The 23,607-nt window shown below is 40.2% G+C and overlaps 2 protein-coding genes across 3 annotated transcripts in view; one reads left to right on the top strand and one right to left on the bottom strand.

The window, feature by feature from the left end:
- LOC115173999 (cation channel sperm-associated protein 4) overlaps positions 1–4,248 on the bottom strand; it is a 7,774-nt gene extending 3,526 nt beyond the window's left edge. The window contains exons 1-7 of the mRNA XM_029732572.1: positions 3,684–4,248; positions 3,440–3,532; positions 3,021–3,164; positions 2,585–2,686; positions 2,337–2,434; positions 1,774–1,903; positions 1,259–1,395 (exon numbers count right to left, since the gene is read on the bottom strand). Coding sequence (XP_029588432.1) covers positions 1,259–1,395; positions 1,774–1,903; positions 2,337–2,434; positions 2,585–2,686; positions 3,021–3,164; positions 3,440–3,532; positions 3,684–3,716 — 737 coding nt within the window. The 5' untranslated portion in view covers positions 3,717–4,248. The remainder of the gene's footprint in view (positions 1–1,258; positions 1,396–1,773; positions 1,904–2,336; positions 2,435–2,584; positions 2,687–3,020; positions 3,165–3,439; positions 3,533–3,683) is intronic.
- On the top strand, positions 4,225–23,607 carry LOC115174000 (protein naked cuticle homolog 2-like). 2 transcript variants are annotated; one of them, XM_029732573.1, is made up of 8 exons: positions 4,225–4,489; positions 4,605–4,631; positions 4,721–4,806; positions 20,624–20,684; positions 21,215–21,294; positions 21,444–21,539; positions 22,077–22,353; positions 22,500–23,607. In XM_029732573.1, the coding sequence occupies exons 1-8, from the start codon at positions 4,465–4,467 to the stop codon at positions 23,000–23,002; spliced, it is 1,155 nt and encodes a 384-aa protein (XP_029588433.1). In that variant the 5' UTR covers positions 4,225–4,464; the 3' UTR covers positions 23,003–23,607. The 2 variants fall into 2 exon arrangements, with proteins under 2 accessions (XP_029588433.1, XP_029588434.1); XM_029732574.1 differs by lacking the exons at positions 4,225–4,489; positions 4,605–4,631; positions 4,721–4,806 and adding an exon at positions 5,134–5,916.

The raw sequence follows: 23,607 nt of genomic DNA, 5'->3' as shown, positions 1-23,607 counted from the left end.
TTTTCACTCTACTGCAAAATGTTAAGCCCCATTTGACTACAATTAGCAGGTTGACGTTAATTGTCATGAGTCTTGTCCTGGAGGTAGAACTGAGTGATTTCCGTTTTGATATCGGCACAGTAAAATGGGCTATATTGTAAAAATGTATCAAACACTTCTTGATCTTAATTTAAGGTTAGACATTAGGGTCGGCAGTATGGTTAAGGTTAGGTTTAAAGCTGGCTGTGCTAGCTAGTGAACACTGCAGAGCTGCCTCCAGAACAAAATTCATTTTTTGTGAACAACTTTTAAGATAAATGAATACAAAGATAACCCCAACCCATTCCCCCCTCAGTCCCTATTCACAAGCCTTATACAAAGATATTAGATTACAAAATGCAATTCTTATGCCTGCCCATACCATAACCCCACCGCCACCATGTGGCACTCTGTTCACAAGGTTGACATCAGCAAACCACTCGCCCACACAACGCCATATACGTGGTCTGAAGTTGTGAGGCCGGTTGAACGTACTGCCAAATTATCTAAAGCGGCTTATGGTAGAGAAGTGAACATTTAATTTTCTGCCAACAGCTCAGGTGGACATTCCTTCAGTCAGCATGCCAATTGCACGCTCCCTCAAAACTTGAGACATCTGTGCCATTGTGTTGTGTGACAAAATTGCACATTTTAGAGTGGCCTATTATTGTCCCCAGTACAAGGTGAACCTGTGTAATGATCATGCTGTTTAATCAGCTTCTTGATATACCACACTTGTGAGGTGGATGGATGGCAAAGGAGAAATGTTCACTAACAGGGATGTAAACAAATGAGCTTTTGTGTGTATGGAACATTTCTGGGATCTTTTATTTCAGTTCATGAAACATGGGACCAACACTTTACATAGTGTTTATATTTTTGTTCAGTGTATAATAGAGATCAGTCCTTTCGGGAGCCGAGATAATTTAAACATCCCAACATTGGATGTTTTCAGAGCTGGGTATGGGCATGACATTTTGATTCCAAGTTACATTGTTTTTCAATTTTGCGCCAAATAGAAACTGTGTGAGCAATAATAGGACCAAAGCGTAATTTACATTGTTTAAGGGATATTAGTGAAGACCACCTCTTCCAGGGCAATAGGAGACAAGATTCATGATGAAAAACGCTAACCTGCATTAGACTAATAAAATTATCTCCTCTTGCTTTTCAAAATCTTTATCCAAGGACATACTGTATGAACTGGATGAGGGGAAATGTAGGGCCTTGTGTCACTTACGCCTTAAACTCCCTGTAGATGTCCATCCATCCGTCCTGGGTGATGCAGATGAAGAGGGTGTAGAGGGCCGAAAACAGGTCCCCAAAGGCTGATGGGACAGCAGCACTGAACAGGGTCACGCCGAACACCGCAAACACCTGACAGACACAGACAGAAAATCAACAGAGACATTAGACACAAACACAGGGGACAACTGAGCAGATGTCCCACCATCACAAACACAGGGGACAACTGAGCAGTTGTAGAATCCATTCATATGGTCTCATATCACTCCTTGAAACATCACATACTCATCTGGGGCCATAGTAACAAACCAACATATTAAATACTACAAACACGAGCAAGAACTGGGGCGTCATACTTTGACTGTTCTCATGTTTCTTTTCTCATTCAAAGTCACGAGAATGAGGTGAAGAAGTGGTAATGGATTAAAGATCAATGATGATGACGTGAGAGAGAGAATTAGAAAGAGAGAGAGAGAGAGAGGTTGAATTGGTACATGATATAACACCTACAAGCATGATGATGAGGAGGAGGAAGAAGATGTTGGCCATGTCTGGAATGGACTGCATAATGACGGTGACCATCATAGCCATACCCTGCATGGAGGCAAAACCTCTGATACTACGGATTACCCTCAACACCCTGGAACACACACACAATAAATAACACATTACAACACGGAGGGACAACCCACTGGGCACAGATGTCAATTCAACATCTATTCCATGTTGGTGAAATGACGAGGAAACCCCGTTGATTCAACAAGTGTCTGCCCAGTGGGAAAGCAGCACACAACAACAACAAATAATGTTTCATGTTGATGTTTGACACACAAAAAAACTATTGTCCTAAAACTAAATTAGGTTAAGGTTAGGAGAATTAACTTGGCAGGTTAGGAGAATTATCGTGGCAGGTTAGGAGAATTAGGTTAAGATTAGAAAAAGGGTTGGGGTTAGCTAAAAGGGTAAAATTGTCCCCGACACAACTCAAACATATCTAGTTACAACCAGACCTGCCCTGAGACCCTACGTTTCCACTAATGCGTTTCTGCGGAGTATGAGGGGTACTCCTTCACCTGATGACCTTTAGCAAACTGTCCCCACCCTGGGGAAAGATCAGGGGTCCAAGCATCAGAGCCAGAGTGACCAAACAGTCCAGGACATTCCAGCCATTCTGAAACACCAAAAACGAGACAGAGAACGAGAGAGAGAGAGAGAGAGAAAGAGAGAGAGAGAGAGAGAGAAGAATGACACCACAATGGTCTCTGAGAAGGCCACAGTAAGTAATAGGTTGTGTGAAATCAATCTCCTGACCAGACGTTACCTTCCAGAAGATGTTGAAGCCGTAGTACCACTTGACCAGGATCTCCCAGATGAAAACGGTGAGGATAATATGCTCACAGACGCTGAACGCAATGTCATACTTCTACAATGAACAAATCATACCATTGCATTTCAGTTAACTGTTATCTGTTGACTTGTCATAGAAAATGAGCTTTCAGTTTGAAAGTAGGCCTACAATACCTCTTTGTATTTAGCATTTTTTAAGGATCCCCATTAGCTACTCTTCCTGGGGTCCAAACACACCAAAGCATCCACATTACATATAAAACAACAGATAAAACAGTGAACTATGTTTGTACTGAATGAGCTAAAGATAAAACAGTACATCATATAACATCTCTACACCACCACATATCCACAACACAAAATGTTCAATAACACCATACAACAAGATGTCCTCAGTGACCATAACTTACCTTGGCAATGATAGCATCGGTTTGGAAGGCCATAATGATGCAGTTGCTGACAATCATGACGATAATGAGTAATTTGAACAGGAAGTTCTCCAGCAGTGCACCCATGAGCACCTGGGAGACATAGTCCTCAGTGTCTGAGTCATCCTATAGGGTATAGTGAGAAGTCATTATTGGTATTCATCTAGATTAACCGGAGCCCCTGTCTCCTGGACAGGTGAAGATAATTGAATAATCTCCCCAGGTACCAGTATCAGTGATGAAGATCTGTCTGAAAATAGTTTGAAAAAACTGAGTAGTGTGATTTCTCTGTGAAAGAACTCTGATTTTTTTTTTTATACCTCTCTATGTTAACCCAGTCATTACTCACTATATAAGTAATCCTACCTGTGAAAGCCCAACAGTATAAATAAAGCCTACACCTTTTGCTGGGTGATGTCTCTGATGTTGATCATCTCAGGCTCCTCATCTCGCTCTAGCACGGACCACCTCCTCCCGGTGCTCTCCGACGCCCGCTGCATCGGAAGAAATGTTAATTGGATGCCCCAAAAACATGTTAGTCTTTTGTAAAAGTTGTTCAATTATATGGAACATTTCAAAGCAGTTAATATACTTGAATAAGTGTACAAAGAGAGCATATAGAGGACATGGTGCGTCTAGGCCTACCTGGAGGATCATCAAGCGTTTCCTGTAATCCATCTTTTCGCGCCTTCTCCCTTCAACTCATTTTTCAGGTAAATGCCATAGAAGCTATACCCCGTTCCCGCTTTTGTCTCACCAGCCCAGTTGAAAATATTATGAAGAATGTTGAGGAATCTTTGACCAAAAAGGTCTCGTTCCAGAAGATAGACGTCATGATGGTGCAACAGGTGAAGTGGCGTTCCGTCCATTCTATGCTCTAATTCCGCAGACACGTGTCACAATGTGTTTCCACCACTGGGTGGCAATATTTATCACAGGGAGTTTACAGTAGCCGATTTAGGGAAACAGCGATCTAGCTATTAAACAAATTAAACGTTTGTATAATGAAGGGCTCTTATTTTATGTTCACATGCATAGGCACATCATGCATGCGTTACATTATGACACTGTCATTTGTTATATGCACATACAATACAAATCCACAGTTAGTTTGGGGAAAATACTTTTGCCTAATATACAGCAGGAGGTGCTGTACCCTCTATAGATTAATCGTTTCTTTTTCATATTAAATTCCGCAAGTTCCCTCTGTCCATATTGCGAACACTTTCCCAAAGCTTCGGTCCTCTTGTTTACCTCAACCAACTTTAGCCTATCTCAACCCTCTAATAACTTGATGGCAAAATGGATATATCGGTGCATACAGGATATAACTGTCTTTGTTGTTATCAATGGGAAATGATGAAGATGTCTTGGTCAATTCGCAAATAGATGAAGGTTCAAGCCACAAGAGGAAATACCACAAAATATGGGCAAACTCCAATCAAAACATGGTAATACTTGGTATTTAGATTATTTTCAGAGGCTACTGTATATCTCTTAATAACCGAAATATAACAGTATTTTCTTTCTATCTTTTATGTTTCCATTCATGCATAATTTGGATAGCCTGTAAACGCAGAGAAAATCCTGAAGGTAAGAATCACCTACTCAGAAGTACGTCTCTCAAATATAAAATGTCATGCAGAGTATAGTCTATTTGTTATTTTGTTTTTGTTTTCTAGGTGGTAGTTTTGCTGCCAATGTGCTCACCTGTCATGGAGAGTGGCAACCTACTGGTCTCCACACCCACACAATCAGATTTAAGCAGGTACAGTACATTATAATACAGTTGATATATTTTACACCTGAGTTGAGATATGATTAACATTTTGGCACTTTTGCAGACTTCAGAGAGAAGGAGAGAGGGGGGAGATACAGAGAGAGAGTGTCACAGAGAGAGAGTGTCACAGAGAGAGAGAGAGAGAGAGAGAGTAACATGCCTTTACCTCAGAAAGTCAGTTACCTCATCACAAATATCAACATCAATATCAAGTTGTCCTCTGTAGCTCCGTTGTGTAGCATGAGGATAGAGGGGAAAAAATGATGCACGCATAAGAGTCGCTTTGGATAAAAGTGTGGCATTTTTTGGCATAGAAAAGCCTGTAAATGGATAGCAACACAGACGTGTGTCATTAGAGTGGAGAGGCTTGAACTTAGATAATGATGCTAATGAGAACCAGAATGGTGGAGTCCTGTGACGGGGCAGATGAATGGACCAAGGCCTCCTAGAGTGGGAGGGGTAAGAACCCTAATGGACATGTAAAGGTGATTATTTTATAACACAGAGGGAGGTCAACTGACCATTCTCAATATTGATTACAGGAGATTGTTGTATTCATCAATCTTTATTCCAAAATCACAACCAAAGTATGTATCATCTAGGGTTGGTAAATTGGTAAACAACAAATAACATTGAGAATTACTGTCTTGTCAGTCTTGTTAAGACCCGTCAATTGAATAGAGGACTGATACTGTCAGTCACCACTTTGGGCTCATATTGTGTCCACACAGGTGTTCACACTGGGGTTCACACTGGGGTTCAGTCAGTCTCAGCCAGGTCTGCCCCAGCCCAGGATAATAAACTAGCCAGACACGCTCCCTCCCTCACAGTCCCAGCCAAGGCAAGGCAGCCACAGGATCATGGCTCACAGCCAAGCCAGGGACATGAAAGGTGTTTGGAAAGGGGCTTTTTTTCTCCCTGCTCCTTCCTTTGCTCTCTCTGTGAGAGGAGGCTGTCATGTCGGTGTGAAACGCATATGGCCGCCGTCCAGAACAGCGGGGTCTTTCCGTGCCGCCATACTGAACCTACACATCTGGTCCTGGTTTTCTGACTGCAACAGAGACAAGCTGTACTGAGAAACAACAGTGAAGGAACAAGGTATGGTTGGCGTAGTGTCTGGTGGTGGGTGGACGGCCCTCACATCATAGGCGGCTGGTTGCACATTAACTGGTGAGGACGGGCTCATAATAATGTCTGGAATGGAATGAATGGAATGGTATCAAACACATGGGTTCCATTCACTCCATTACAGCCACTGTTATGAGTCGTCCTCCCCCCAGCAGCCTCCAGTGCCTCAGATGTAGGCCTAGTACTGTTAATGAGTTAATCAGGTTTGGAGAGCTGTAGGGGCATGAGAGTCCTATACAACATCATGTAACATAGTGAGAGTCCTATACAACACCATGTAACATAGTGAGTGTCCTATACAACATCATGTAACATAGTGAGAGTCCTATACAACATCATGTAACATAGTGAGAGTCCTATACAAAATCATGTAACATAGTGAGAGTCCTATACAACATCATGTAACATAGTGAGAGTCCTATACAACATCATGTAACATAGTGAGTGTCCTATACAACATCATGTAACATAGTGAGAGTCCTATACAACATCATGTAACATAGTGAGAGTCCTATACAACATCATGTAACATAGTGAGAGTCCTATACAACATCATGTAACATAGTGAGTGTCCTATACAACATCATGTAACATAGTGAGAGTCCTATACAACATCATGTAACATAGTGAGAGTCCTATACAACATAATGTAACATAGTGAGAGTCCTATACAACATCATGTAACATAGTGAGAGTCCTATACAACATCATGTAGCATTGTGTCCTATACAACATCATGTAACATAGTGAGTGTCCTATACAACATCATGTAACATAGTGAGAGTCCTATACAACATTATGTAACATAGTGAGAGTCTTATACAACATCATCATGTAACACAGTGAGAGTACTATACAACATCATGTAACATAGTGAGAGTCCTTTACAACATCATGTAACATAGTGAGAGTCCTATACAACATCATGTAACATAGTGAGAGTCCTATACAACATCATGTAACATAGTGAGTGCCCTATACAACATCAACAGGGAACATAGTGAGAGTCCTATACAACATCATCATGTAACATAGTGAGTGTCCTATACAACATCATGTAACATAGTGAGAGTCCTATACAACATCATGTAACATAGTGAGTGTCCTATACAACATTATGTAACATAGTGAGAGTCCTATACAACATCATGTAACATAGTGAAAGTCCTATACAACATCATGTAACATAGTGAGAGTCCTATACAACATTATGTAACATAGTGAGAGTCCTATACAACAACATCATGTAACATAGTGGGAGTCCTATACAACATCATGTAACATAGTGAGAGTCCTATACAACATCATGTAACATAGTGAGTGTCCTATACAACATCATGTAACATAGTGAGAGTCCTATACGACATAATGTAACATAGTGAGAGTCCTATACAACATCATGTAACATAGTGAGAGTCCTATACAACATCATGTAGCATTGTGTCCTATACAACATCATGTAACATAGTGAGTGTCCTATACAACATCATGTAACATAGTGAGAGTCCTATACAACATCATGTAACATAGTGAGAGTCCTTTACAACATCATGTAACATACTGAGAGTCCTATACAACATCATGTAACATAGTGAGAGTCCTATACAACATCATGTAACATAGTGAGAGTCCTATACAACATCATGTAACATAGTGAGAGTCCTATACAACATTATGTAACATAGTGAGAGTCCTATACAACATCATGTAACATAGTGAGTGTCCTATACAACATCATGTAACATAGTGAGAGTCCTATACAACATCATGTAACATAGTGAGAGTCCTATACAACATCATGTAACATAGTGAGAGTCCTATACAACACCATGTAACATAGTGAGTGTCCTATACAACATCATGTAACATAGTGAGAGTCCTATACAACATCATGTAACATAGTGAGAGTCCTATACAAAATCATGTAACATAGTGAGAGTCCTAAACAACATCATGTAACATAGTGAGAGTCCTATACAACATCATGTAACATAGTGAGTGTCCTATACAACATCATGTAACATAGTGAGAGTCCTATACAACATCATGTAACATAGTGAGTGTCCTATACAACATCATGTAACATAGTGAGAGTCCTATACAACATCATGTAACATAGTGAGAGTCCTATACAACATAATGTAACATAGTGAGAGTCCTATACAACATCATGTAACATAGTGAGAGTCCTATACAACATCATGTAGCATTGTGTCCTATACAACATCATGTAACATAGTGAGTGTCCTATACAACATCATGTAACATAGTGAGAGTCCTATACAACATTATGTAACATAGTGAGAGTCTTATACAACATCATCATGTAACACAGTGAGAGTACTATACAACATCATGTAACATAGTGAGAGTCCTTTACAACATCATGTAACATAGTGAGAGTCCTATACAACATCATGTAACATAGTGAGAGTCCTATACAACATCATGTAACATAGTGAGTGCCCTATACAACATCAACAGGGAACATAGTGAGAGTCCTATACAACATCATCATGTAACATAGTGAGTGTCCTATACAACATCATGTAACATAGTGAGAGTCCTATACAACATCATGTAACATAGTGAGTGTCCTATACAACATCATGTAACATAGTGAGAGTCCTATACAACATCATGTAACATAGTGAGAGTCCTATACAACATAATGTAACATAGTGAGAGTCCTATACAACATCATGTAACATAGTGAGAGTCCTATACAACATCATGTAGCATTGTGTCCTATACAACATCATGTAACATAGTGAGTGTCCTATACAACATCATGTAACATAGTGAGAGTCCTATACAACATTATGTAACATAGTGAGAGTCTTATACAACATCATCATGTAACACAGTGAGAGTACTATACAACATCATGTAACATAGTGAGAGTCCTTTACAACATCATGTAACATAGTGAGAGTCCTATACAACATCATGTAACATAGTGAGAGTCCTATACAACATCATGTAACATAGTGAGTGCCCTATACAACATCAACAGGGAACATAGTGAGAGTCCTATACAACATCATCATGTAACATAGTGAGTGTCCTATACAACATCATGTAACATAGTGAGAGTCCTATACAACATCATGTAACATAGTGAGTGTCCTATACAACATTATGTAACATAGTGAGAGTCCTATACAACATCATGTAACATAGTGAAAGTCCTATACAACATCATGTAACATAGTGAGAGTCCTATACAACATTATGTAACATAGTGAGAGTCCTATACAACAACATCATGTAACATAGTGGGAGTCCTATACAACATCATGTAACATAGTGAGAGTCCTATACAACATCATGTAACATAGTGAGTGTCCTATACAACATCATGTAACATAGTGAGAGTCCTATACAACATAATGTAACATAGTGAGAGTCCTATACAACATCATGTAACATAGTGAGAGTCCTATACAACATCATGTAGCATTGTGTCCTATACAACATCATGTAACATAGTGAGTGTCCTATACAACATCATGTAACATAGTGAGAGTCCTATACAACATCATGTAACATAGTGAGAGTCCTATACAACATCATGTAACATAGTGAGAGTCCTATACAACATCATGTAACATAGTGAGAGTCCTATACAACATTATGTAACATAGTGAGAGTCCTATACAACATCATGTAACATAGTGAGTGTCCTATACAACATCATGTAACATAGTGAGAGTCCTATACAACATCATGTAACATAGTGAGAGTCCTATACAACATCATGTAACATAGTGAGAGTCCTATACAACACCATGTAACATAGTGAGAGTCCTAAACAACATCATGTAACATAGTGAGAGTCCTTTACAAAATCATGTAACATAGTGAGAGTCCTATACAACATTATGTAACATAGTGAGAGTCCTATACAACATCATGTAACATAGTGAGAGTCCTATACAACACCATGTAACATAGTGAGTGTCCTATACAACATCATGTAACATAGTGAGAGTCCTATACAACATCATGTAACATAGTGAGAGTCCTATACAAAATCATGTAACATAGTGAGAGTCCTAAACAACATCATGTAACATAGTGAGAGTCCTATACAACATCATGTAACATAGTGAGTGTCCTATACAACATCATGTAACATAGTGAGAGTCCTATACAACATCATGTAACATAGTGAGAGTCCTATACAACATCATGTAACATAGTGAGAGTCCTATACAACATCATGTAACATAGTGAGTGTCCTATACAACATCATGTAACATAGTGAGAGTCCTATACAACATCATGTAACATAGTGAGAGTCCTATACAACATAATGTAACATAGTGAGAGTCCTATACAACATCATGTAACATAGTGAGAGTCCTATACAACATCATGTAGCATTGTGTCCTATACAACATCATGTAACATAGTGAGTGTCCTATACAACATCATGTAACATAGTGAGAGTCCTATACAACATTATGTAACATAGTGAGAGTCTTATACAACATCATCATGAAACACAGTGAGAGTACTATACAACATCATGTAACATAGTGAGAGTCCTTTACAACATCATGTAACATAGTGAGAGTCCTATACAACATAATGTAACATAGTGAGAGTCCTATACAACATCATGTAACATAGTGAGTGCCCTATACAACATCAACAGGGAACATAGTGAGAGTCCTATACAACATCATCATGTAACATAGTGAGTGTCCTATACAACATCATGTAACATAGTGAGAGTCCTATACAACATCATGTAACATAGTGAGTGTCCTATACAACATTATGTAACATAGTGAGAGTCCTATACAACATCATGTAACATAGTGAAAGTCCTATACAACATCATGTAACATAGTGAGAGTCCTATACAACATTATGTAACATAGTGAGAGTCCTATACAACAACATCATGTAACATAGTGGGAGTCCTATACAACATCATGTAACATAGTGAGAGTCCTATACAACATCATGTAACATAGTGAGTGTCCTATACAACATCATGTAACATAGTGAGAGTCCTATACAACATAATGTAACATAGTGAGAGTCCTATACAACATCATGTAACATAGTGAGAGTCCTATACAACATCATGTAGCATTGTGTCCTATACAACATCATGTAACATAGTGAGTGTCCTATACAACATCATGTAACATAGTGAGAGTCCTATACAACATCATGTAACATAGTGAGAGTCCTTTACAACATCATGTAACATACTGAGAGTCCTATACAACATCATGTAACATAGTGAGAGTCCTATACAACATCATGTAACATAGTGAGAGTCCTATACAACATCATGTAACATAGTGAGAGTCCTATACAACATTATGTAACATAGTGAGAGTCCTATACAACATCATGTAACATAGTGAGTGTCCTATACAACATCATGTAATATAGTGAGAGTCCTATACAACATCATGTAACATAGTGAGAGTCCTATACAACATCATGTAACAGAGTGAGAGTCCTATACAACACCATGTAACATAGTGAGAGTCCTAAACAACATCATGTAACATAGTGAGAGTCCTTTACAAAATCATGTAACATAGTGAGAGTCCTATACAACATTATGTAACATAGTGAGAGTCCTATACAACATCATGTAACATAGTGAGAGTCCTATACAACATCATGTAACATAGTGAGAGTCCTATACAACACCATGTAACATAGTGAGAGTCCTATACAACATCATGTAACATAGTGAGAGTCCTTTACAACATCATGTAACATAGTGAGAGTCCTATACAACATTAAGTAACATAGTGAGAGTCTTATACAACATCATCATGTAACACAGTGAGAGTACTATACAACATCATGTAACATAGTGAGAGTCCTTTACAACATCATGTAACATAGTGAGAGTCCTATACAACATCATGTAACATAGTGAGAGTCCTATACAACATCATGTAACATAGTGAGAGTCCTATACAACATCATCATGTAACATAGTGAGAGTCCTATACAACATCATGTAACATAGTGAGAGTCCTATACATCATCATGTAACATAGTGAGAGTCCTATACAACATCATCATGTAACATAGTGAGAGTCCTATACAACATCATGTAACATAGTGAGAGTCCTATACAACATCATGTAACATAGTGAGAGTCCTATACAACATCATGTAACATAGTGAGTGTCCTATACAACATCATGTAACATAGTGAGAGTCCTATACAACATAATGTAACATAGTGAGTGCCCTATACAACATCAACAGGGAACATAGTGAGAGTCCTATACAACATCATCATGTAACATAGTGAGAGTCCTATACAACATCTTGTAACATAGTGAGAGTCCTATACAACAACATCATGTAACATAGTGGGAGTCCTATACAACATCATGTAACATAGTGAGAGTCCTATACAACATCATGTAACATAGTGAGAGTCCTATACAACATCATGTAACATAGTGAGAGTCCTATACAACATCATGTAACATAGTGAGAGTCCTATACAACATCATGTAACATAGTGAGTGTCCTATACAACATCATGTAACATAGTGAGAGTCCTATACAACATAATGTAACATAGTGAGAGTCCTATACAACATCATGTAACGTAGTCTGAGTCCTATACAACATCATGTAGCATTGTATCCTATACAACATCATGTAACATAGTGAGTGTCCTATACAACATCATGTAACATAGTGAGAGTCCTATACAACATCATGTAACATAGTGAGATTCCTTTACAAAATCATGTAACATAGTGAGAGTCCTATACAACATCATGTAACATAGTGAGAGTCCTATACAACATCATGTAACATAGTGAGAGTCCTATACAACATCATGTAACATAGTGAGAGTCCTATACAACATCATGTAACATAGTGAGAGTCCTATACAACAACATCATGTAACATAGTGGGAGTCCTATACAACATCATGTAACATAGTGAGAGTCCTATACAACATAATGTAACATAGTGAGAGTCCTATACAACATCATCATGTAACATAGTGAGAGTCCTATACAACATCATGTAACATAGTGAGAGTCCTATACAACAACATCATGTAACATAGTGGGAGTCCTATACAACATCATGTAACATAGTGAGAGTCCTATACAACATCATGTAACATAGTGAGAGTCCTATACAACATCATGTAACGTAGTGAGAGTCCTATACAACATCATGTAACATAGTGAGAGTCCTATACAACATCATGTAACATAGTGAGTGTCCTATACAACATCATGTAACATAGTGAGAGTCCTATACAACATCATGTAACATAGTGAGAGTCCTATACAACATCATGTAACATAGTGAGAGTCCTATACAACATCATGTAACGTAGTGAGAGTCCTATACAACATCATGTAACATAGTGAGAGTCCTATACAACATCATGTAACATAGTGAGTGTCCTATACAACATCATGTAACATAGTGAGAGTCCTATACAACATAATGTAACATAGTGAGAGTCCTATACAACATCATGTAACATAGTGAGTGTCCTATACAACATCATGTAACAGTGAGAGTCCTTTACAAAATCATGTAACATAGTGAGAGTCCTATACAACATCATGTAACATAGTGAGAGTCCTATACAACATCATGTAACATAGTGAGAGTCCTATACAACATCATGTAACATAGTGAGAGTCCTTTACAACATCATGTAACATAGTGAGAGTCCTATACAACATCATGTAACATAGTGAGAGTCCTATACAACATCATGTAACATAGTGAGAGTCCTATACAACATCATGTAACATAGTGAGAGTCCTATACAACATCATGTAACATAGTGAGAGTCCTTTACAACATCATGTAACATAGTGAGAGTCCTATACAACATCATGTAACATAGTGAGAGTCCTATACAACATCATGTAACATAGTGAGAGTCCTATACAACATCATGTAACATAGTGAGAGTCCTATACAACACCATGTAACATAGTGAGAGTCCTATACAACATCATGTAACATAGTGAGAGTCCTTTACAACATCATGTAACATAGTGAGAGTCCTATACAACATTATGTAACATAGTGAGAGTCCTATACAACATCATGTAACATAGTGAGAGTCCTATACAACATCATGTAACATAGTGAGAGTCCTATACAACACCATGTAACATAGTGAGAGTCCTATACAACATAATGTAACATAGTGAGAGTCCTTTACAACATCATGTAACATAGTGAGAGTCCTATACAACATTATGTAACATAGTGAGAGTCTTATACAACATCATCATGTAACACAGTGAGAGTACTATACAACATCATGTAACATAGTGAGAGTCCTTTACAACATCATGTAACATAGTGAGTGTCTTATACAACATCATGTAACATAGTGAGTGCCCTATACAACATCAACAGGGAACATAGTGAGAGTCCTATACAACATCATGTAACATAGTGAGTGTCCTATACAACATTATGTAACATAGTGAGAGTCCTATACAACATCATCATGTAACATAGTGAGAGTCCTATACAACATCATGTAACATAGTGGAAGTCCTATACAACATCATCATGTAACATAGTGAGAGTCCTATACAACATTATGTAACATAGTGAGTGTCCTATACAACATCATCATGTAACATAGTGAGTGTCCTATACAACATCATGTAACATAGTGAGAGTCCTATACAACATCATGTAACATAGTGAGAGTCCTATACAACGTCATGTAACATAGTGAGAGTCCTATACAACATCATGTAACATAGTGAGAGTCCTATACAACATCATGTAACATAGTGAGAGTCCTATACAACATCATGTAACATAGTGAGTGTCCTATACAACATCATGTAATAGTGAGTGTCCTATACAACATCATCATGTAACATAGTGAGAGTCCTATACAACATCATGTAACATAGTGAGAGTCCTATACAACATCATGTAACATAGTGAGAGTCCTATACAACATCATGTAACATAGTGAGAGTCCTATACAACATCATGTAACATAGTGAGAGTCCTATACAACATCATGTAACATAGTGAGAGTCCTATACAACATCATGTAACATAGTGAGAGTCCTATACAACATCATGTAACATAGTGAGAGTCCTATACAACATCATGTAACATAGTGAGTGTCCTGTACAACATCATGTAACATAGTGAGAGTCCTATACAACATCATGTAACATAGTGAGAGTCCTATACAACATCATGTAACATAGTGAGTGTCCTGTACAACATTATGTAACATAGTGAGAGTCCTATACAACATCATCATGTAACATAGTGAGAGTCCTATACAACATCATGTAACATAGTTAAAGTCCTATACAACATCATCATGTAACATAGTGAGAGTCCTATACAACATTATGTAACATAGTGAGAGTCTTATACAACATTATCATGTAACACAGTGAGAGTACTATACAACATCATGTAACATAGTGAGAGTCCTTTACAACATCATGTAACATAGTGAGAGTCCTATACAACATCATGTAACATATTGAGTGTCCTATACAACATCATGTAACATAGTGAGAGTCCTATACAACATCATGTAACATAGTGAGTGCCCTATACAACATCAACAGGGAACATAGTGAGAGTCCTATACAACATCATCATGTAACATAGTGAGTGTCTTATACAACATCATGTAACATAGTGAGAGTCCTATACAACATCATGTAACATAGTGAGTGTCCTATACAACATTATGTAACATAGTGAGAGTCCTATACAACATCATCATGTAACATAGTGAGTGTCCTATACAACATCATGTAACATAGTGAGAGTCCTATACAACATCATGTAACATAGTGAGAGTCCTATACAACGTCATGTAACATAGTGAGAGACCGATACAACATCATGTATCATAGTGAGAGTCCTATACAACATCATGTAACATAGTGAGAGTCCTATACAACATCATGTAACATAGTGAGAGTCCTATACAACATCATGTAACATAGTGAGAGTCCTATACAACATCATGTAACATAGTGAGAGTCCTATACAACATCATGTAACATAGTGAGAGTCCTATACAACATCATCATGTAACATAGTGAGAGTCCTATACAACATCATGTAACATAGTGAAAGTCCTATACAACATCATCATGTAACATAGTGAGAGTCCTATACAACATTATGTAACATAGTGAGAGTCCTATACAACATCATCATGTAACATAGTGAGAGTCCTATACAACATCATCATGTAACATAGTGAGAGTCCTATACAACATCATCATGTAACATAGTGAGAGTCCTATACAACAACATGTAACATAGTGAGAGTCCTATACAACATCATGCTCATAACTCTTATTTAACTGTGTGACCCCTCACTGGCTCACTCACATATTTTTGATGTATTCTTTTAACTCTCGTAATCATCTCTCAACACTTAGAAAGACCCATTGGAGCCATGCTGAATGCCATCTGCAGGGACATTTTTAACTCATTGTGGTGGGGAGGAGGTGTTAATGAAGTGTTGGTCTATGTTGCTTCCTCTCTGGAGCCTGTACTTCAGAAAGAGAGGCAAAGTCTGCCAGGTTCCTGTAATGAGACCAACATCCGTCATGTCTTTTTAATGGCAAATCAGTTGTTTGTGTGATTCTGTTTTCCAGCCCCACCATTAACTGCTCCATGACACCATTGCTTATGTAACTGTCAGCAGGGGCCTAAAGTTTGTAGTGAACTATCAGTTTTTTGCCTGGGCACTTCATATGTGTGCCTGGCTGTCTGAGCTTATGTTCATGGTTTGTCCTCTTTTCAGTAAGGAAGCTTGATTATTATTTCAATTATAAGGTCACATTAAACTGCAACGTCTCGGTTGTGTTGCAGCAGAATCTAATAGTGAACTGTCTGTCCTTGATTGTAGAGTGAGATATTTCACTATTTCTTTTCACCGATGTTTTGGCTGTGATGCCTCCATCTGTGTGTCCAGGGTCTAGCAGGAACACATATATTTTGTGTCAACATCCTGCAGCCTCAGCTCATAGACCCAGTGAGACACCAAAGGTCTCCTTCACCCACCTCGGTCAGAGATCCCACTGTTAGCCATGGAACAATTACCCTTTTCTTCCTCTCTCTCATCCTCTTCTGGCTTCTCCACTTCAAAAGCAGTGTGTGTGTGTGCGTGTGTGAGAGAGTGTGTGTGTGCGTGCGTGTGTGCTTTGTATAGAGTGTGTGCTGCGGGCACTGGTCCTAGACTTTCCTCTCTTCAGAAAGAGTAACATATTTACCATGCATAAATTGAAAATAAACAGCAGCCATGTTTTGGAGTGAGGCCCTGCTCTTTACTGTAAGGTGTGTGATCTCAGCAGCTACTGATTGTGATGTGTTCTTCCATTCTGTACTGGTTCTACTCCGTTTTCAAAAGTCATGTGATACAATGTTTGCAGAAAAACCTATAGGATGTGTCATCCTTATTTCAAACAGGATTTTAAACAATTTCAGACTTACCTCAATTTTGACATACTGTATCTGTCCAATTACAGTAACTCAGGCTGCAGTGCTGAAAACATCACCTGATGGATTAACAAAGGCACATTTGATTATCAAATCTGTTTGTACAAATCCGGTCTGGATCATGTACAGATATGGGAGCCAGAGATTAGAATGTACAAACACTAACAAAGTTAGAGGAGAAACCAACCACATCGGGTATCAGTTTACATCACAGTATGTCTAGTGTATATGGATTTGTAACTGCAGTGTTGTAGAACTGGAGCAGTCAGTCTGTTGTGTTTGAAGAGGCCCACTGGGCACACACTGGTTGAATCAATGTTGTTTCCATGTAATTTCAATGAGATTACGTTGAACCAACATGGAATAGACGTTGAATTTAAGTCTGTGCCCAGTGGTGGGAATCTTCCTTCCAACCCTCCTTGTATTGTTTCTGTCCTGTTTGTTGCCCCAGAGGTTTCGATTCATTATTCTATCGGCTGTAGACTGTTCAGACTCTGGACTCTGTGATCATATTTGGGCTGAGATCGCCTCCCAGAATATTCCAGCTCTGAGCCAGGGAAGCTGGTTTTCCCAAACACAGATTGGATCATTTGGGTGTCTTTCTCCCCCTTTCATGTTTGGTTACTTGGAGAACCTTCAAGTGATTTTGGAAACCACCCTGTTTGCTGGGCTGTTCGCTCAGACAGAAGACGAGAGAGAGAGAGAGAGAGAGACAGAGAGAGAGAGAGAGAGAGAGAGAGGAGAGGGAGAAAATTAAATCATGTCATTGAGTGGTGAGAACACTTCGACATCTCTACGCACAATGATCTGAAATTTCCCAATGCTTTGCTCCCTGAAGGCCAGCAGACCAGATTGGCGAGTTGGAGAGAGGCCCGATTCTATAGCTAGCTAGCTATGTTCTGGAGGCTAGAGAGGCATTTTCTTCCTGTGAAATGAGCTCTATGTTTCAGCAGCCAAACCACCCATACAGACTCTGGCTCCAGTATTTCCTCACCCAACTACAGCTCAACATCCAAATCCCTCCCTCTGTTCTCCTCCAGAAATCTCTCACATCTGGTTTCTGTGAGCAAGGCCAGGCCTCTGAAAAGGAGCACTTCTTAATGGTTATTCTGTGCCTGTGTCTGAAATCAACCCCTAACCCCTTTCCATTTTTTTGTATATCAACTTCTAATACTTGTATATCAACTGTATACCAACTTTCAGTGATTTCAGAAGCCGATTCACATAAACTCCTGCGATGAAGCAACCATCCTTCCCCATGCAGCCCCACCCCCATACGATCAACCACATATTCAGGTATTGGTTAACAGGGAGAGAGATGATCAACCACCTATCCAGGTATTGGTTGACAGGAAGAGAGTTTGTTCAAACAAAGCCCTGCACTGTTCTCTTCCCAGGGCTCTGCGTTTGACTCTAACTAATGGGAGTGGGAGAGAGGGGGGCTACAGGACAGGATGCAAAAGTTAGTGACACCCGGTTCATCTGGGGTAGGGTTACCCCCCCCCCCCTTCGGTCGGTAACCCTACCCCAGATAAAAGGGCCCGTAGCAGGCAGAGCGTGGTGGCCGATGGCAGGAGTTTGGCTGGGATGCTGGGTGAAGCCATCAGCAGTCAGGGTTATCTGTCAGCATCGTCCTCTCAGACTCCACAGGCTCTTTGTTACTCTGTTGCTGTGGGCGATTGGGTGCTGTTCGGACTGTCTATGGTGGAGAGAGTAAGATGCACAGATCCAATGTTTTGGTGCTTTCACTGTCATTTTTTGACGGGTTTCTGACTTGTTGCAACAGAGGGTTGGATATCATATGCTCAGATCTTGATAGGTCTTGCTAACACATGCAATATGCTCAGCACCGTTCAAGGGAACACCTAGTTTCAAGGTGTAGGCACTCGCCAAGCAAGAAGTACCCAGTGGAATTAATTGAAGCTAATATCCATTTTGAGCATTTTTGAGCCCATAGGCATTATAAATAGGTTGTAGTCTCAGCAGGTTCATGAACATAGTCTGTACATTTACCATGTGTTATTGTTTCCATATGAGACGCTCAGTTCTACTCATATATGGGAACTCGGTGGGTGATATTACTTTATTACCAAGAGTGACTTAATGGATCTACTTTTACTGGATAGAGTGATGTCACAGCTGGCATGGCCAGGGCGTGACCGCCCGCCTGCTCTTACAGTAAATTCACCCTGATAGGTTCAACCTTTCTCCCATGCAATATTCAATCTCTGCTTTATACTAGAATAAAATAAAATAATATAGAATAAAACACCTAGAATAGAATAGAAGTTGTCTTCTGCTTCTTCTGGATATTTACATTTGATTGTGAGGTAAATTTGAGCAAATATCAGCCATTTCTGGTCTCTGATATCAGAAGTAGCTCTTCATATGTTAGGAAAATAGACCCTGACAGATTATATCTCTCAGTAAGGCCAGATTAGAAACGAGAGACAAACAGCCCACTGGGCACAGTTGTCAATTCAATGTCTATTCCACGTTGGTTCAACGTCATTATCCAACCAGTGTGTGCCAAGTGGGAGAGAAGGTCAGTCATCTGTCTGCGGCTCCTGTGTTCTGGGTGGTGACTTCTTGACCTTCTGTTCCCCATTCTGTCCCATGTGACAAGGTTCCGGGGTTCTCCGCGGACCTCAGTACCTCAGCTGTAGAACACACTCTGTCTCATTGAGTGGAGGAGATCAGGGGTCAGATTAGAAGCTCAGCTTTCATCCCAAAGGGGAAATGCATCACTACTGGTACTCTACTAGTTACTTGTATATCTAATTTGTGTGTGTGTGTGTGTGTGTGTGTGTGTGTGTGTGTGTGTGTGTGTGTGTGTGTGTGTGTGTGTGTGTGTGTGTGTGTGTGTGTGTGTGTGTGTGTGTGTGTGTGTGTTTGTGTGTGTGCATGTGTGTATTTAGAGGCGGATGTGCATTATACATTCATATCGCTTTATTGAATTTATCAGAAGTTGAGGTGTGATGCTGGTTCTCACAGTATTTTTTACCCAGATGATGACAAACAATATGCCCCCAGATGATCAAAGATTTCCGGCTCTCACATCTCTGAGTCACTTATTGCTTTGTTCTCCCTCTCTCTATTCCTACCCCACTTCTGTAATGTTTTCTCTCCTAATTCTCACTTGGTCCATCCCTCCTCTCCCTCTTTTTCCAGGAGATGTGCAGAAGGGAAGTGAAGGATGAGCAGGTCCTGAATCATAAGTGCCCCCTACAGGGTGAGTAGAGAACGACGGCTCAGTGGATCAGGCTGATCACATTACTGTTGCACGGATTCAAATCTAGCATACATCATAAACTTAACATCATACTCAATGATTAATATGTTTGATTCAGTATGATTCATATCTTTACTAAGCATACCCCTTTCTTGTCTGGGAAAAAGGACATTTGTTTTATATTTGTACGCGAATGCCTTAAACCTGGGATACTATGTGTGTATTATCGTCTGTAAACAGCAAATACCCATTCAATGAGAATGTGATAGATTGAGTCGACACAAGTTTTCTCATCCCAAGGCTAATGAGAATGTGATAGATTGAGTCGACACAAGTTTTCTCATCCCAAGGCTAATGAGAATGTGATAGATTGAGTAGAGACAAGTTTTCTCAGCCCAAGGCTAATGAGAATGTGATAGACTGAGTCGACACAGGTTTTCTCATCCCAAGGCTAATGAGAATGTGATAGATTGAGTCGACACAAGTTTTCTCAGCCCAAGGCTAATGAGAATGTTGTGTGTTTTTTACAGTGGTACTGCCACCAGAGGAGAGGGAGAGCTCCATCCACGTTCCATTCAGACTGCCCAGGAAGAGAAACTGCCATGTTGATGTGAGCTTCAAAAGGACAATCTATATAGAATCTATGTAGATAACATAGTAGTTTATTACTGCTATATACAGTAAAGCAAGGGTTTGTTTGATGAGCATAATATGGTACAGTTGTGTTTGTTCATCTGTTGTGTTTGTTCATGGTTACAGGACACAGAGTGCACCATGGTGTTGGAGGATGACACTCGGCAAGAGAGGGTTTTCACACTGTATCACTTTGACAACAGGGGTAAAGTCACCAAGCAGGTAAAGCAGCTTCACACGCCTACAACAAGCAACTGCTGCACATTATACATTTTCTCTTTAGATGAAGATAACTCTGCTGCCCTGCTAATGGTGTGTGTGTGTGTGTGTGTGTGTGTGTGTGTGTGTGTGTGTGTGTGTGTGTGTGTGTGTGTGTGTGTGTGTGTGTGTGTGTGTGTATGATGATGTGTATGATGATGTGTTTGATGATGTGTTTGTGTGTGTGTGTGTGTGATGATGTGTTTGTGTGTGTATGATGGTGTTTGTGCTTGTATGATGATGTGTTTGTGTGTGTGTGTGTGTGTGTGTGTGTGTGTGATGATGTGTTTGTGTGTGTATGATGGTGTTTGTGCTTGTATGATGATGTGTGTGTGTGTGTGTGTGTGTGTGTGTGTGTATGTGTGTGTGTGTGTGATGATGTGTTTGTGTGTGTATGATGGTGTTTGTGCTTGTATGATGATGTGTTTGTGTGTGTGATGATGTGCATGTGTGTGCGCGTGTATGTGCCTGGGTGAACAATGATGTGTGCGTGTGTTACAGGATATGTGCAGTCTCATGCAGTCCATCTATGAGGTGGTTGAAGCGTCGGCCAAGCAGCCGTCATGTAGCAGCACAGCCCTGAAGGTCAAACTGGTGTTAAGCCCCTCCAGCAGCTCTGGCCGGGGCTCCAGAACAGGTGACAGAATGGAGGTCCAGCAGGAGGAGGCTGGGAGCCCAGAGAGGATTTTTCACTGTGTGGATGAAAACACAGAACGCAGGAATCACTACTTAGACCTAGCTGGGATAGAGAACTATTCCTCCAAGTTTGACAATGCAGGTAGGTACACAATGACAATTTTCAGCACTTTTGAGGCACAGATCATTAAAGTCAACATGTTTTTACTGAAAATACACCAAAGATGAATGACATTCAACAAAGAGAAATGGCAACATAACATGATGTTTGTTGTCCATCCTCTGCAGACGCCCCCTCTCAAGAGCCCGGAGTGGACGCACGCTCAGACCAGCAGCACCGATCAGAGTTGGTAGGGGAGAACTGCGGTGCAACTGAGTCCAGAGGTAGGGGCCTCTCCTTCAACAGGTCTCTCAGGGGCCACGTCAAGGCAGTGGGGAGAGACAGAGGAGGTGGAGGGGGAGGACATGGGGGTAAATCAAGCAAGCTCCATGGCCACCAGCCCTCCATGTGGTGCCACTCCTCCCAGCCACACTCCCAGCCCCAACTCCCCTTACAGCACAGCCACAGTAAGAGGCTTCGCTCCAGGGCCAGAGAAGCTGGGTCCCCCTCCAGAACCCTCCACCACCTACACCAGCCTGCTTCTCAAGCTCAGCCAGGGGGAGAGAGGGAGATGCTGCCCAGCCTGCCTGCCTCGTCTGGGGGCTTGGTCCCCCTGGCTCAGAGGCATGAGCACCACCACGAGCACCATCACCACCACCACCATCACTACCACTACCACCCCCCGGCATGACTGCAGTCTGCACTCCACTCAGGGATACAGAGACTGAGAGAAACACCTCCCTGTGGTTTAGCCTATAGCTAGGGCCCTGAGCCATTCCTGGTCAGGTCAGGTGGGCCTTAGATATAGTATAGGGCTGTGGGACACCACCACTCTCTATGCTAAGGAGTAATAGCAACTCCGTACAAAAAGGAACTGTTATGCCTTGTATTGACAACTGAGTTTCATGTTGAATGTGCCATGTTGAATATGCTACTCACCTTTGGAAGCCCTCTAAACTGATGTTTCTTCTCAGGTCTCTATAGTGGAGGCTGCTGAGGGGAGAACAGCTCATAATAATGTCCGGAATGGAGCCAATGGAATGGCGTCAAAGACCTGGAAACCATGTGTTTGATATATTTGATACCATTCCACTGAATCCCCTCCAGTTATTACCACAAGCCCGTTCTCCCCAATTAAGGTGCCACCAACCTCCTGTGATTACAACTTACATTTAATATAATTAATGAATACCTTCATTAAGGCAAAGGTTTAAACAGATCCATCCCTGTATTAGAGTTTATGCAGTATGTTTTGTATTGTCTGTATTTTGATGTATTAAAGCATGATCAACTTTG

Source organism: Salmo trutta, chromosome 34 (genome assembly GCF_901001165.1).
Source record: "Salmo trutta chromosome 34, fSalTru1.1, whole genome shotgun sequence".
NCBI classification, from domain to species: Eukaryota; Metazoa; Chordata; class Actinopteri; order Salmoniformes; family Salmonidae; genus Salmo; species Salmo trutta.
This window is presented reverse-complemented; position numbering and strand designations above follow the sequence as displayed.

What these genes read in the sequence shown, in the direction of transcription:
- LOC115174000 (XM_029732573.1), top strand. Translation starts at nt 4,465, where the DNA reads ATGGGCAAACTCCAATCAAAACATG. An exon ending in ACACAATCAGATTTAAGCAG is followed by an intron (nt 4,807 to 20,623) that starts GTACAGTACATT and finishes CTCTTTTTCCAG; the next exon opens with GAGATGTGCAGAAGGGAAGT. An exon ending in AGAGAAACTGCCATGTTGAT is followed by an intron (nt 21,295 to 21,443) that starts GTGAGCTTCAAA and finishes TCATGGTTACAG; the next exon opens with GACACAGAGTGCACCATGGT.